Source organism: Symsagittifera roscoffensis, chromosome 10, assembly GCF_963678635.1.
Source record: "Symsagittifera roscoffensis chromosome 10, txSymRosc1.1, whole genome shotgun sequence".
In the NCBI taxonomy this organism is placed as follows: domain Eukaryota; kingdom Metazoa; phylum Xenacoelomorpha; order Acoela; family Convolutidae; genus Symsagittifera; species Symsagittifera roscoffensis.
In genome coordinates this window covers 30,147,827-30,161,395 of record NC_087071.1, presented here as the reverse complement: position 1 = coordinate 30,161,395, position 13,569 = coordinate 30,147,827, and the positions used below count along the sequence as shown (strand labels likewise).

The 13,569-nt window shown below is 38.0% G+C and overlaps 2 protein-coding genes across 2 annotated transcripts in view; both read left to right on the top strand.

Moving 5' to 3' along the window:
* Nucleotides 1–4,640: 4,640 nt before the first annotated feature.
* Nucleotides 4,641–11,788, top strand: LOC134855615 (D-arabitol-phosphate dehydrogenase-like). The gene is made up of 3 exons (XM_063872158.1): nt 4,641–5,085; nt 5,565–5,813; nt 10,399–11,788. Exons 1-3 carry the CDS (start codon nt 4,669–4,671, stop codon nt 10,789–10,791), a joined length of 1,059 nt encoding a protein of 352 aa, XP_063728228.1. The 5' UTR covers nt 4,641–4,668; the 3' UTR covers nt 10,792–11,788.
* LOC134855614 (6-phosphogluconate dehydrogenase, decarboxylating-like) overlaps nt 6,658–13,569 on the top strand; it is a 43,194-nt gene continuing 36,282 nt past the window's right edge. Inside the window, exon 1 of the mRNA XM_063872157.1 lies at nt 6,658–6,674. The gene's annotated coding sequence lies outside the window, so the exon portion shown is untranslated. The remainder of the gene's footprint in view (nt 6,675–13,569) is intronic.

Genomic DNA, 13,569 nt, shown 5'->3' with positions numbered 1-13,569 from the left:
CGGGAGAAAGGAAGAGATCAAAGGAGGAAAAAGTTTTCCTTATGACGAATCTGAGGGATCTGATAGTCCAGGAGGGAGCAGCAGTAGCGTGTGCAAAGCGGAGAGACGCTCTCTGTTTCATTCGATTCCTGATAGAGCAGATTTCAGTACCTGCATTAAGCACTTGTGTTAAAATGTTGAAGGAAGGCGATGAGCGAACGAAAGCCATGTTCTTGCTAGCAATGCTGGATATGCAGCAAAGTAAACCGATGAGGGTGAACATGAAAGAACCTGAGGAATTGGAACCCATGAAAAAGATAGACGAGATCAGGAGATTCTCAAACAAGGAGTTGAGGCTCACTAAAGAATCTATGGGAGCATTGCCGAAATCCAGTGAATACTGTGGACCGATCAAGAAGAAGTCGTATAGCTATGTATCCGGGATTATAGGGATAGCGTACAATCCTTTCCTGAGTGAAGACATACGTGATTGCTTCTTTGATTATGAGCAGGCGGTGTTACTAAGATTCTGGACGTCCAGAATTGTGACGACTAAGAGCGTTAACAATCCACAGGCCAAATTGGGATTGGTCTTGGAAGAAGAGGTGACTGCACCTTCAGTACCAAAATCCGACAAGAGAGTGGAATTTGGGTTGGGATTCTCAGATGAATTACTGAGAACGAGCTTGATGGCAGTGTGGGAATTGATGAAGCCATCGTGGTGTCCTAGTCCCAACGCTGACTCAATATTACGGGCGACACAGGACATACAGCGGGAACTGAATGTGGACTGTAACCTGCGTGACCTCAACATCATATATAATGTGATGACAACAGCCTCTAAGAGCAACGGAGAAGATGGAGTGGAGTTGCCTGGCTGGGGACCAGAAGACTGGGTCAAACCTGGTAGCTGTCTGGCGGAAGTCTGTGGACTAGAGGGTCACGTTTGTGGAAGTCTAGACTGTGTGAAAACCCTGGAGAAACAACACAAGCAGTTGACGGTATTGTTTGGAAATGTAGTGATGAAAGCAAAAACGGAAACGGAACTGATAGCAGATTGCCATGGAGGAACCGATGTGAATCTGGTGACAGCACTAGGATTCTACAGCATGTTTGGTTCTTTAGAGTCACTATTGAATCTAGAACAGAAACATGAGATGGTCACAGCCATCAGCGTAGAAGTATTCCCAGGAGTTCTGCAGACTGAGCAGAAGTATATAGGAAAATGGAGGGAAGCAATCGAAACGGAGATGAACATCAGACACAGCGAAACTTATTGTAGACCATCAGGAGCACGATATTTGGTGGGTTCAATGTTGGCTCCAATGTGCAAGAGCAAGTATCCTGTACATTTCGTAGCTGTGGATGTGAAGAGTACAAGAACGATTGTGGATCAAGCCTTTTCAGTGCCGAAGTGCGTGAGGTTGGCAAGAATGTCTGAAAAGTCTTACGAGTTACTGTGTAAGTATTTCTCAGCAGTTCCAGAAAGAACCAAAGAGGAGTTGGAGTCAATACTAGGAAAGAAGTTCATGGGATATGTGAGCGGGAACTTCAGTGACTTTGAAAAACAGAAACAGAGAGGATCAACTGTCACAGATTACAATGCAGTAGATGAGAATGATGAAATCCACCGAGTGATGATGGAAGTGGAGCCATTGCTGGAAGCTTCGGGAAAACGGAATTGGAGGAGCATCATGTTGACACATGACGAGTTTCCTTGCCACTGCTTGCTGCAGACCTGGTGGTATCCCAAGCGTAGTAATCTGGTGTTGATCTGGGACTCTGGAGAGCTGCTCTCCATGGGTTTACCAGATTCATCACAGCCCATGACAATAGTGATAGTGGGAGTTATGATGGCGATACGATGGCTGGAAGCTCATGTGAGAGAAAATAATAGACAGGAGGCACCGACGAGAGAACAATTGCAGAAATTAGATTGTCTAAAAGATTTAGATCTTTTTGAGACAATGTGCAAAGTTCTAAACATTCCGATGGAAGTGAAGAAGATATGGGCAAGAAAACGATTGATGCCATGGTTCAGAGCTAACATGACTGCATGGTTGTACGAGTATGCGAAAAAGCATATGTCGAAACATGGCAGAGTGTACAGTGAATATCAGCTGGACATTGGGGCAGGAGCTTTCAAGCGAGCTTTCGTGACCCATCGGAATGCAGTGACCACCGCTGTGAAAAGAATTTCCAGGACGAGCGAGCGTAGTGGAAATGAGAAGGCAGAGATGCTGAAAGAAGATTTGGAAAGAAACGTGGCGTTGTGTCTCCACAACAGCTTCTGTAGAAACAGAGAATCAAACGTGGATCCCCTACCTTGCTGTAAACAGAGGGTGGAAGAGCAGAAGTGTTGGAGGACGGCTTCCAACAGCGTCAGGATAGCCAATGACGTGCTACAAGACACGGAGACCGAGAGTGCAGAGTCAGCGTCACAGGAGGAGGAAATGGAGCATTGATGAATGGTCGAGAAAACAAGAGGCAACAAGAAAGAAAATTAGAAGAATTTAGAAGTTTTAGAACTTCTAAACGACGAAAAAAGAAGAGAACAAAGGGATAATGAAGAAAAGTTAAAACTCAGAATTGTTTTATGTGTGTGAAAAACTCAAGTGAGAAACCAAGCAACCAAGTTGTAATTGAAGACTGAAACATTTAAGTTGAGTTTGGAAATTGTTGCATTTATAAATTTGCATTTTGGTTTTAGTTGAAGTGGCTTTAGAGACACTCACTTATTATTTATTTAGAAAGGCTTGAGGGAAGAGTATATTTAAATATTCCAGCCTGCATGATTGTTTTTAATCACTTAGGAAGACTGATAACTTTGTGGTGACATGAAAAACTTGAGTAACTTCTTGAGGAGGGAGGTTGTTGCATTGTTCTTTCTAACCACAAAGTTTCTTAGTTTTAATATTCAGGACAATAAACAAGCAAGATTTCCGAAGGGAAGGAGCATAGTAGGATAATTTTAGCTTGTTGGTTGGCAGGACTGTCCTGCAAGCCAACACCTTTTAAATCCAGGAGAAAAAGTTTCAATCGGGATATTGACACTGGAAGTCAGAAAATATGTTTTATCTTAAGTCATATCCTCAATGTGCAGATTAATGAAAGAATTTGAAGGCTATAGTGATGTAGTATGATGCCATTTATATTCTGCAGTGAGTCGATGTGACGTAGGTAAAAGTAATTTCGTGCATTTTGTAAATTCTGTTCGATGACACTGTAACCACTTAGAACATTGCGTGATTCAATGAGGACATTGACCGGACTGTCCGGGGAGTATGTGACATTCGACCAGAATGGCCAAAATGCAGTCTCTGCAGAATTCGGTATTTTAGCAGCAAGCCTTCCGAATTGGCGATTTAGAACGGATAAGGACGTTAATTGAACGATTAGCCAAACGGTGAAGGCTAGAAGATTCTGGAATTCTAATTTTTAAAAATTCGAATTATGACGTCATATTTCTGAGAAACGTCAGAGACGGCCATTTTAGCTAAAATAGAAGAAAGAACAGAACAACTTTATCTGCGATTGCGAACAGTACGAAAATCGAGATTGGAAAACGACAACGAACTACAGAATAGCAGAGAACGTTCCGAGTTGCAACTATTGTGCTGCTACAATAGTTGCAAGGCCGTTGCGAACAACGGTGAAGGGTAAAGACCAGCCCTCCGAGTTAGCGTGAACCTGAGGTTAAGGAGCTTGATTCGCCGGATTCAAGAATCCGGAAGGGTCTCGGGACGGGAACTTTTATGAACTTGTATTGAATTTTAGCATCCTGTCATGTCCTGAATTGAATTTAATTAACAACTGGATTCATTTTGATAAGGATGAGAAGCTAGGAGTTGGGGGAAAGGGTTGATCCATCTTCGATGGAGATGATGATTTTTATCTACTGAACAAAAACAATAGTAATATAATAAGTAGTAGCCCTGTTTTTAGGAGTGACCTCGTGGTCTGGGGATACTGAGACCCAGCCATGAGCTCACTAATTTTGCATGTAATTCAGTTAATTTGAGCGTTCTGGTCGAAGCCGGAGAACAGTAACGTTTTTGTCAGCCTGATGTAGGAAAGACCACCGAAAAGTACTGGCTTGGTAGAGACGGTGAAAAACATGCAAAGCTCTGTTTAGACGCTAGCCAGTCGTCTTAAGACTTAGTTTTGTTATCCGTCGATATGTATCTTCCGGGCGAATGTTACATAAGTTAAATTTTAAAATCGAATTACAAAAATCAAAAACAAGGAACAATCTCACCCGAGTTCAGTAGGTCCAGCGGTGCACCACCAGACTCTTCAAGCCAGTTCCAGTTTCGCACCTCCCCACAGAAAGCCACTTGACAGACCTGTCTCTAAAATCCCTCAGAGGGCGCTCCACAAACATCAAACATAACAAATCTATTTAATAAGTTTATCACAACAATTAGGCTAAAAGCAATGACTGTGCTTGGTTATCACAACTTACCAAGTAATGACTATGTGCTTGGTAAGTCGTTGATACCAAATATTTATAGTATGATAGAGGGTATTTCTGATCATTTGCTCTTGGTCTATGTAAAAGCTTTTCTGAATTTCGAAGGAAATTTTCAACATGGACATTGGAAACAAGTATTTTAGAGTGGCAAATCTTGAGTTTGCGCTTATTTTTTGTCCACTAGTGTATTTTAAATTGTTTTATAGGTCTTTAAAATGTCTGGTGGTAAGTGCTTGAAACTGAAGGGAAATGAACTGGAGAAAGTAGATTTTGTCAAACCACAGCTGACCAAAAGCTCCGAAGTCCTCATTGAGGTTCTTCGCGCTGGAGTGTGCGGAACCGATCTTCATATTCTTGAGGGAAGTTTCGGCGCTAACCAGGGTGTTATAATGGGCCACGAATGTGTCGGGAAGGTTGCTGAAGTTGGCTCGGAAGTGACAGAGTGCAAAGTGGGAGATGTTGTGGTTGTCAATCCTCACGGTGCGTGTGGAGATTGCTATTATTGCCACCGAGATTGTCCTCATTTCTGCATGAAGCAGGCACTGGATGCATCTCTTGGAATGCGAAGAGATGGAGCGTTTGCGCCGTATACTATTGCGCCAGGAAAGAGTTGCTATGTGCTGCCTCCTAAAGTTAGTATTTTAATTGATAACCATTGCTTTATTGTTTCGACCATTGAAGAAATGGAGTACTTTTGTTTTTGAGTGTTCTAGTTTTTTTTGTTATCCACGCAAAATGAGTTACCACAAATAAGAATCGGAATGAGTCGAGTGATATATCAAATTGAAGCCCTTTCAGTCGTGGCTCGAACTACATTAGCCAATGACATGGTCGGAATGTTCTGTGCTGCTTGCACAGCAACGAGCTATCCTTTTTTAAGCTATCAGTTTGAGTCAATTCATGGTAATCCAGGGAAATTACCTTTTCTGTTGTGTGAAGGCTTCTGAGATATTAGAGGCAAGAATGTATAAACAAGATAAGGAGAAGATTGTTGGCAGCAATGGGTTTTGAGCAATCGGTTCTACTTTAATTTTGTGTTCTTCTGAAGTGCTTGTTTGTGTATAGTAATTTCTATCTTGATTGCTCGCAAGCTAAAAAGTTTACAATTTAGGTAACATTGGAAGATGCGATCCTGGTTGAGCCCTATTCTTGCATCATGCACGCGATTGATCAAGGTTCCCCGATCAAGGAAGACCAGGATATCCTAGTCATGGGAGCAGGCATCATTGGACTGCTTGCTACTATTCTACTGGCCTCGAAGAAGATCAGAAACATAACTGTGATGGAGTTGAGTGATCATAGAAGGGAGACGGTTCAGAAAATGAAGTTGCCTGGAGTCAGAGCTGTGCATCCCGCTGATGTAAGTGTGTGTCGCCTTCTGCTTCATATACAAAGTTATGATAAAAACATAATCTTCTTATAGAAAGAGCCAATCTTGTTCATATGGATAGAGATACTATATTAATTAAAATTAAAATGGGTTCAATGCAATTTTGATACTGTAGATTACTATTAAAAACAGTTCTGTTTGAAAAAATTGCTGTTGCCTGAATTTCCTTTCCAAAAATGCCATAATCTGAATTTTCGTATCTGTTTTTGGATCAACCGTACTATTGCCCCCCTAATCGATTTAGAGGGGGATAAAATACTGGTTTGTCATACGTCAGATTTGAGGGCAAACTAAATTGATCGAAGTAATCGAAAAAATAATTCTTAAATAACTCAATAATAATTTGGTTAATGAATAGTATCAAGCAATCTATTCTGCGCTTTTGTTTGAAATGAATTTTTTATACGAAATCAATTTTCAAAATTAATACGTGGCTAGGGGGGAGATTCTACGGTAGGTTACTTTGAGGGGGATTGTACACGGTTGATCACTGTTTTCAAACGCATGAAAGACGCACAGATTTTTTAAACTATTATATGTACTTGAGGGCAAACACTTTTCTTATGTCCCTGAACGTAGTGGTTGCAATGTTATTTGTCCTGATGATTTTTCTGGAAAGTAAAACTTTCATCACGCTCAAATCTGAGTTTTGGTGGTTTGACTTTTTAAGTCTAATTAAACTTGCGAACTTTAGTGAGGTCGTGTTATAACGTCTATTCTTTTTTCTAATCTAAGTCGCAAATATTGGTGCCATTCTTGGAGCACCTTTACAGTTTTTTCTAAGCATGTGGTTTGACATTTTGCCTAATTGTTATGATAAACTTATTAAATGGATTTTGTGTGGTGCGCCGGTACAGCATTTGTCCCCCCGGGGTTTTCAGAAAATCAGGCAAATTTCGACAAACTTAATGACCTTAAAATACGCAAAGCCGCAATGAAATGAGCTTTAAAGCATCTTCTTGTTGCCTCTGCAAAAGCATTGCAAAATTACCAATCGGAATCGCCACCAAGAAACTTGACTTCTTAGACAGCTATACGCATGTCGCCTTATAGTGCTTGACAAAAACACCGGAGTACGACCAATTGGTGGCGGGTAATCGGATTCTGCCTTATACGATGCTTACAAAAAGATCTCAGGCTTCTTGGCGGAAATACTCAGCTCTGCTTAGGTCAAAAATCTGGTATCGCATACACATTTTTTTCAGTCAAAAAAACTGTCATTAAGGGACAATCACAAGCACTGCTTTTATAATAGATGCAAAAAGGCTTTTAAATCGCAACCTCGCACTGTAAAAAAATCGAAAAACTGTGCCCGCAATATCTTACGCCATAGACAGCTCATACTAACCCTCATGCTTCTTTATTGTGTTTAATGTCCCAAGAAGGCTCAACGCAAGGATGTCTTTTAGCAATCACGATGTATGGGGTATCAATCTTACCACTGATCAGACTCGTATCTCCTGAATCAGTTACTCATAAAATGGTATGCTGATGATGGAAACGCAGTAGGAAGCATTGAAATGCTTAAAAAGCTGCTGATGATCCTTACACAGCGTAGCGCAGCTTCTGGATATCATGAAGTAAAATGCTACTCAATAAAAAAACGCAGCTTTAGTGAATCTGCTAAAAAAAATATTTTCCTTTCTAATTAGAGAAGGCGGCCTGCCTGAATCTGCTGTCACTGATGATCGTGAATATGAATATGATTACTTGAGATCTCAAGCTGTTAGCGATTCAGTTTCAGTGAACGAATATATAGAATTAGGTACGAGTATACAAAAAAAATTGATAGGTGATATGAAAAACGAAAAATTGAAGATGTTGAAATTGAAGAGCAATTGAAAAGCAAATTAACTGTCAAGGAAATTAAAACTCTTAATTTAGCCTCGGACAAAGGCTCATCGAGTTGGCTCAATGCACTCCCACTGAATTATTTCAACTTTAATTTGACGAAATCTGAATTCAGAGATGGTATATCACACAGATACGGAAGGAATCTAAAAATATCCCAATGGCATGTGCATGTGGCGAACAGTTCACAATCGCAAATTCTTTTCACTGTCCTAAAGGAGGCTACATCATCATCAGCCACAAGGAGATACGAGATAGATTTACTAAACGTCGTATGTTATGGCGTTGAAATTGAACCCAGCCATCAGCCGTTACCAGGTTAGTCCTACGGTAAAAAATCAATGATCACTGAAGATGAGGCAAAATTAGGCATCGAAGCAAACGGTCTATGGGAGCCCTGATTTAAAAAGACATATTTTGATGTTGAAGTATTCAATCGTGTATTCAAAATTTTTCGAAAACTATAAAATATTCATATGGTTATCATGAAAATCTGAATAAACTCAAATATGAATAAAGAATCGTCAAAGTCGAGAATGCCACCTCCAACCCATTAATTTCTGAATGTACTGATGGAACGGAACCTTCTGTCACCAAAGTTATAATAGGAATTGCCTCCAAATAAAGCACCAAGAGATACGACTCCTACGCAGATGCAATCATCTTTATCACAACCAAAATAAGTTTTGCACTCCTATGAAACACAATTTTATGTATCAGACGGTCGAGATCTCTAAAATCAAATTTTTATTCAACTGACTCGTCAATAAATGCAATGCTCGAGGAGGGAAGGCTGTGATGACGCGGCTATCCCGACCTCACTGGAACATGTGGTTAGAGTACTCAGCATCTTTCAACTCAACCCCCTGAGTCATCCGATATATCAATTTTATTTGCATAAATTTATTTTTTATTACGTTGAAACACATCCCTTGTTTTTGCAGATGTATAATGAATTTTTTATATATACTTACAATAACGATGCCTATTTGTTTTTTTTCTTTCTGTGGCTACATGCATGTTGTCTGACATGCGTTAAAATGTACCGTGACTTTCTGACTATTCATGTTCTGATTTTAAGTTTTCTTATTTGACATTCGATTGGTTATAAGGCAACACAGTTGATGCAGTTCTCATTGTCCAAATGAACCGAAAAAAGCTATTTGTTTCAAATATCAGCATAATAATACTATTTCGATTTCAGAAATTTTGCAACTCAATATTTCTCGCAATTTAATTACAAAGTTTTCGTACTAATTACAAGGTTTTCGTACAAAGTGGTTCAAAGTATAATTCGTATTGTCCATTTTGATTTGTTTTTGTTTGAGTCTACTTTTTAGGACATGATTTGTCATTCTTTGGAGCTACCCTAAATTTTTGTTAAAAAACCCACTAAAGTTTTGTTTGGTTTTTTATTTCTTGTCGAATTTAAATTTGCATGTTTTTACACTTCCGAGCGTTAGTATATTTGTAAGATTCTTCTTTTTTTTTCTAAGCTAATTCACACGGAAAAGTGTTCGTTAAAATGTTCATTCATTTGGCTAATGCTTTTAACACTATCTGTAGCATTGTAAACTTCATAGCATCTGTTCTGTTTTGTTTGTCTAGTGTTTGTTAACTGCTTAGCGTCCATGGCTAGTGTGTGAAACTCATAGTATCTAGGTCGCAGGATCGATTCCGACACGTAGCCGAAATAATTCGAGGCTTATTTTTACTTATTTTTTGCACTATAGAGCCCTTGTGACGGGATGCTAGGTTTGGACTAGTGGCTGGCAATTGCGTGTTTGTGCCAACAATTCTAAAAAGCTGAACAAGATCGGTTTTTTGATGAGGTTCGAATCGAAAATTGAACGATCATTGCTATGAGATAGTGCATAATATTTTATCTTGTCTGGGGTACCAGCTCTAAATGTCTAAGAATTCCGACTTTTTCATTCAGATCACTTCAATTTAATTATCATGCCCTTGAGTTTACTCATTTTTAGTTTCAATCTTTTTAGCAATAGGAAAGACTGGAAAGCCTACATTTTTTTTCTCTTTTTGTTTTTTGACTGGTCCAATTCAAAATTAGCGTACATTTTTTTGCTTGAAATGGCAAAGATTTGACGGTTTGATCTTTGTTACTACCGACGTCGCTACTGAAGCAAGTTTTTTTTTTATTATGGATTAAAATGACGTTAAGTTATAGAAATGGCGTTGAATTGTCGTGGTTGTAGGTTGCTTAGGTATTAAATGTCACGGGGCTAAATTGTACGGCATTAATTTCTCCTGGAGCTAAAAAGGTAGGAACCAAAACTGCGTGATATTTTCAGCTAGTGTTCTAGCTCGAACTAATTTCAATTCAAACTTTCTAAGAAAGGATGAAGTTTTTGTTCTGTGTTTATTTTTTTTAGAAAATTTCGAAGCTTTAACCGATAATTTTAAATCAGAGTTTGAAAAATGGTTTCCTTTTGGTTTTCTTTTCCCGTCAGCTCGTCATTTGTTTGTTTGTATGGCGGTTTCCTACAACTTCCTTTTTTGTTTTCCAGATTCTTACCGCTTCGCCTCTGTTTTGTAAATTTGATTTACAGAGGTGATACATTTCAGTTAGGTACGTCATTGTAATATTTTATTCGCTTTTTCGACTAGCTTGGTTCCGTACAAGTTTCATTTGGATTTTTGCTTACGCCTCGAAAACAAAAATTAAATCGTTCATTGTTTCAAGATCGGCAAGGAGAAAGAAGCTGCCGGCACGGATCCGACTTACGGCTACGACCGTGCGTTTGACTTCACCGGCGCCCCTCCTGCAATCCAAGCTGGCTTCGAAAACCTGAGAAAGAAGGGCAAACTTGTCCTTTTTGGAGTTGTGAAGAAAGAAGCTGAGTGCAAATTGCACCTGCATGATATTCTCATGAAGGAAGTTGAAATCACGGGAGCGCTGACTAACCCTGGATCCCTCAATCCGGCCCTGGAAGCAATTGCGGATCTCTCTCAGAAGAAGCTTCTGGATCTGGACTTCCTGGATATAAAGACGTTCCCTCTGAGCGAATACCAGGATGCGTTTGACAAGCTGAAGAAAGGAACCATTGCTAAAGCGATGTTTGACCTGACCAAGTAAGCTGAAAATGCTGAATTGAATAAAGCTGCTGAGGCTGCTTCGAAATTGTAGATCAAACTAGCAACTTCCATAAAACAAAATTTATCTTGTGTTCGAAAGAAAGTTTTTCAAAATTGTCAGTGCCCTAATTTAGGGGTTTTTCCATCTGAATGACTTGAATTTTTATATCTATTCGGAATAAAAATTAAAGGAATTTGCAAGGTTGATCTCGATTTTTTCGACAAAATAGTTGTATAGCAAATTAATGTTGCATATAGGACTTCAGATTCTACACTTAAGCACTTATTGACCGTCATTTTAATCTTTGTTTATCGGCAATTTTTAGTAACCAATTCAAGTGATAACTAAGCCTAATTATCTGTAAAGGAAGTGTTGATAGCTGTTTTTATTTTGATTCAAAAGTTTCAAACGGCTGAGATTTTAGAAACATCAAACAAAAAGAACACATTTCTAATGAACAAGTTCTCTCTCGATAAGGAAGGTTCCTCCTTACTGCTGTTAAAAATCAAGACTCTTCATTTTCAAAAAATGGAAAAAAAAATTTAGTTTGTAGTTGTGTAACTAGTGCTTATGAATATTGTCTAAATTTTTGTAGTATCCTTATTTTGATAACACCAATTGAGCTAACCAGTATTGCAATAAATTGAAGTTCTGCGCAATGCTGCCAAGTGCTGTAATAAAAGAAAAATTGCCGTAATACCTAGTTTTAACAAACTTATATACGAACTTTAACTGTTTGTTTTTTAAGCTGTGTTGATTCATTTTTTAGCTTGTCTAGTACAGAAAAAATGTTTCTACTAATTGTTTTCATGAACTGAAAATTGTTTTCAATGACTGTTATTTTTTCAAAAAAGAATCAAGACCTAACTGAAAGTAATATGTCACAGTTGCAAACTGCACTTAATATGCATGAATAGTATTTCGATTGCTATTGTTATACCAATGCAATTTATTGACAATTATGTAACACAAAGTAAATTGAATTCTTCACTTAACACTTTTCGTTTTACTCTGTATCAAGATTGAAGTCGCAAATACAGTGAAAAGTCTGCTAAGAACTGTTTAGCTTGTTGAAATCAATGTACTAAGTGCTTAATGAAGATATGTGTTTTTTGGGATGGTTAAGTTTTTATCGGCTGATTAAGAACGTAGTTCAGACTCATATAGGTCGTGATGATTTTTCTTCAGAAAAATTCTTAAAATTTTTTCACGCTCAAATTTGATTTTTTTGCGGTTTGTTTTTGATTTCTTTTTGTTCAGTTCATTTCTTGTTAAAAGGAACGCAAACTCAGCTGTCAAACAGCGGAATAACAACTTTACCTAATAAATCAGTTTTTACCTTTGGGAAAAGGAAGGTGTTGCAATCGGATATTAGACTTTTTTTTCCTGTAAATCATTTTGTTCGCATGACTCTTTTACCTCTTTTTCCTCGTTGCAAATCCTACTCCAGACTGTAGCAAATAAGCGTTTTTGATTTTACTAAATTTTTAAATACCCGTCCTTTTCGAAATTTGCTTTTTATGTTGGTTGTAATTTAGTTTTTTTTGTCCTTTTTTCAGCTTAAAATAGTTTTCGCCCGATGTTATATCGCCTAGTGGCCTCGTATTGCGCCGTTTGATGACCTAAAAGTTTTCTGTGTGCGTCTGTGTTTTGAGCGAGAGGGAATTTACAAATTTTTTTATTAGTTTCAATTAAAAAAAGTTCGGCTTGGTTAGCGTTAATTTAATATTTCTGCTCAGATATTTTTGGCCTTGTTTTTGCTTGGTAAGTTTTTGGACGCTAATTTTGCATTCATTTGTCTGGGCCTGTGTTTTCTCCAAAACTAGTTTAATATTTTTTGATCAAGTTTGCTGTATAATATTATAATTTCTATATAATTTTTTGGCTGATGTTTTTTCGACTTTGTTGTCAATTAAGCCCTCAGTTTAGTGCTGAAAGTGTATATACTTATTTGGCACTCGGTGATACCATTTGGGCAGTACATGTTTTTTTTGACAAGTTCTTTTGCAGAAATATTTCGGTTGAGTTTCAGCTTATTGGCTGCCGGCTTTAATTCTGTTGGCTTATTTACCAAATATTTTGTTTCCTACAATGTTCCGATTTTTTTTATGAAGTCAATAAAACCCTTGGGCCAATTCTTTGGCTCGTCTTTTAAATCATTGGGAGCTTTTAAAATCACTTAATTTATTTAGAGATAAAAATGACTTTCGATTTTTTTTCTAACGTTTTTCTAGATTTTTTTCGAAGTCACCTTTGCTTGTTCTTGAGCGTCATGCTGTATTTACTCTGTAATTGCTCTATCGCAAGTGGTGCGGTGCTCAGCTTTGCCTCTGTGTCTCAAATTGGATAAGTTTATCAATAAAGTGCCTTTAATAAATTGTTTTTGAAATTCAATGATTATAGTGGTACTCTGGATTCGAAATTGAAGTTCTAGTTTTTTCAGAGCCGGGTGATTTTTTCTTCATAAGCAATAAGCGTTGATTTCTGGTCGGGTGATTCAAGAAAAACATTAATGTTCGTTTGGTCCACGAAATATTTGATCCTAAAATGCTAGGGTGTTGTTTTGTCGCGCGATATGTTCTGTCATCTTTTGACGCGTCAATTGTTAATGAACGAGTTTTTTTTGTCTTATATTGGTCCTGTTTTTCTGCTTTTTGTATATTTTTTCTTGCCTTCAGTGATAATGAAGACATTGATTGTTTCTACATTTTTCTAGGAAATAGTCTTTGAATTTTTCTTTGTTTTTCTATAAGAAGTTTTCAATTTTTTCGAGCTGAA

Coding starts and splice junctions, on each gene's coding strand:
- LOC134855615 (XM_063872158.1), top strand. CDS start 4,669: ATGTCTGGTGGTAAGTGCTTGAAACTGAAGGGAAATGAACTGGAGAAA. Junction 5,086..5,564: donor GCTATGTGCTGCCTCCTAAA/GTTAGTATTTTA, acceptor TTTACAATTTAG/GTAACATTGGAAGATGCGAT. Junction 5,814..10,398: donor GAGCTGTGCATCCCGCTGAT/GTAAGTGTGTGT, acceptor CATTGTTTCAAG/ATCGGCAAGGAGAAAGAAGC.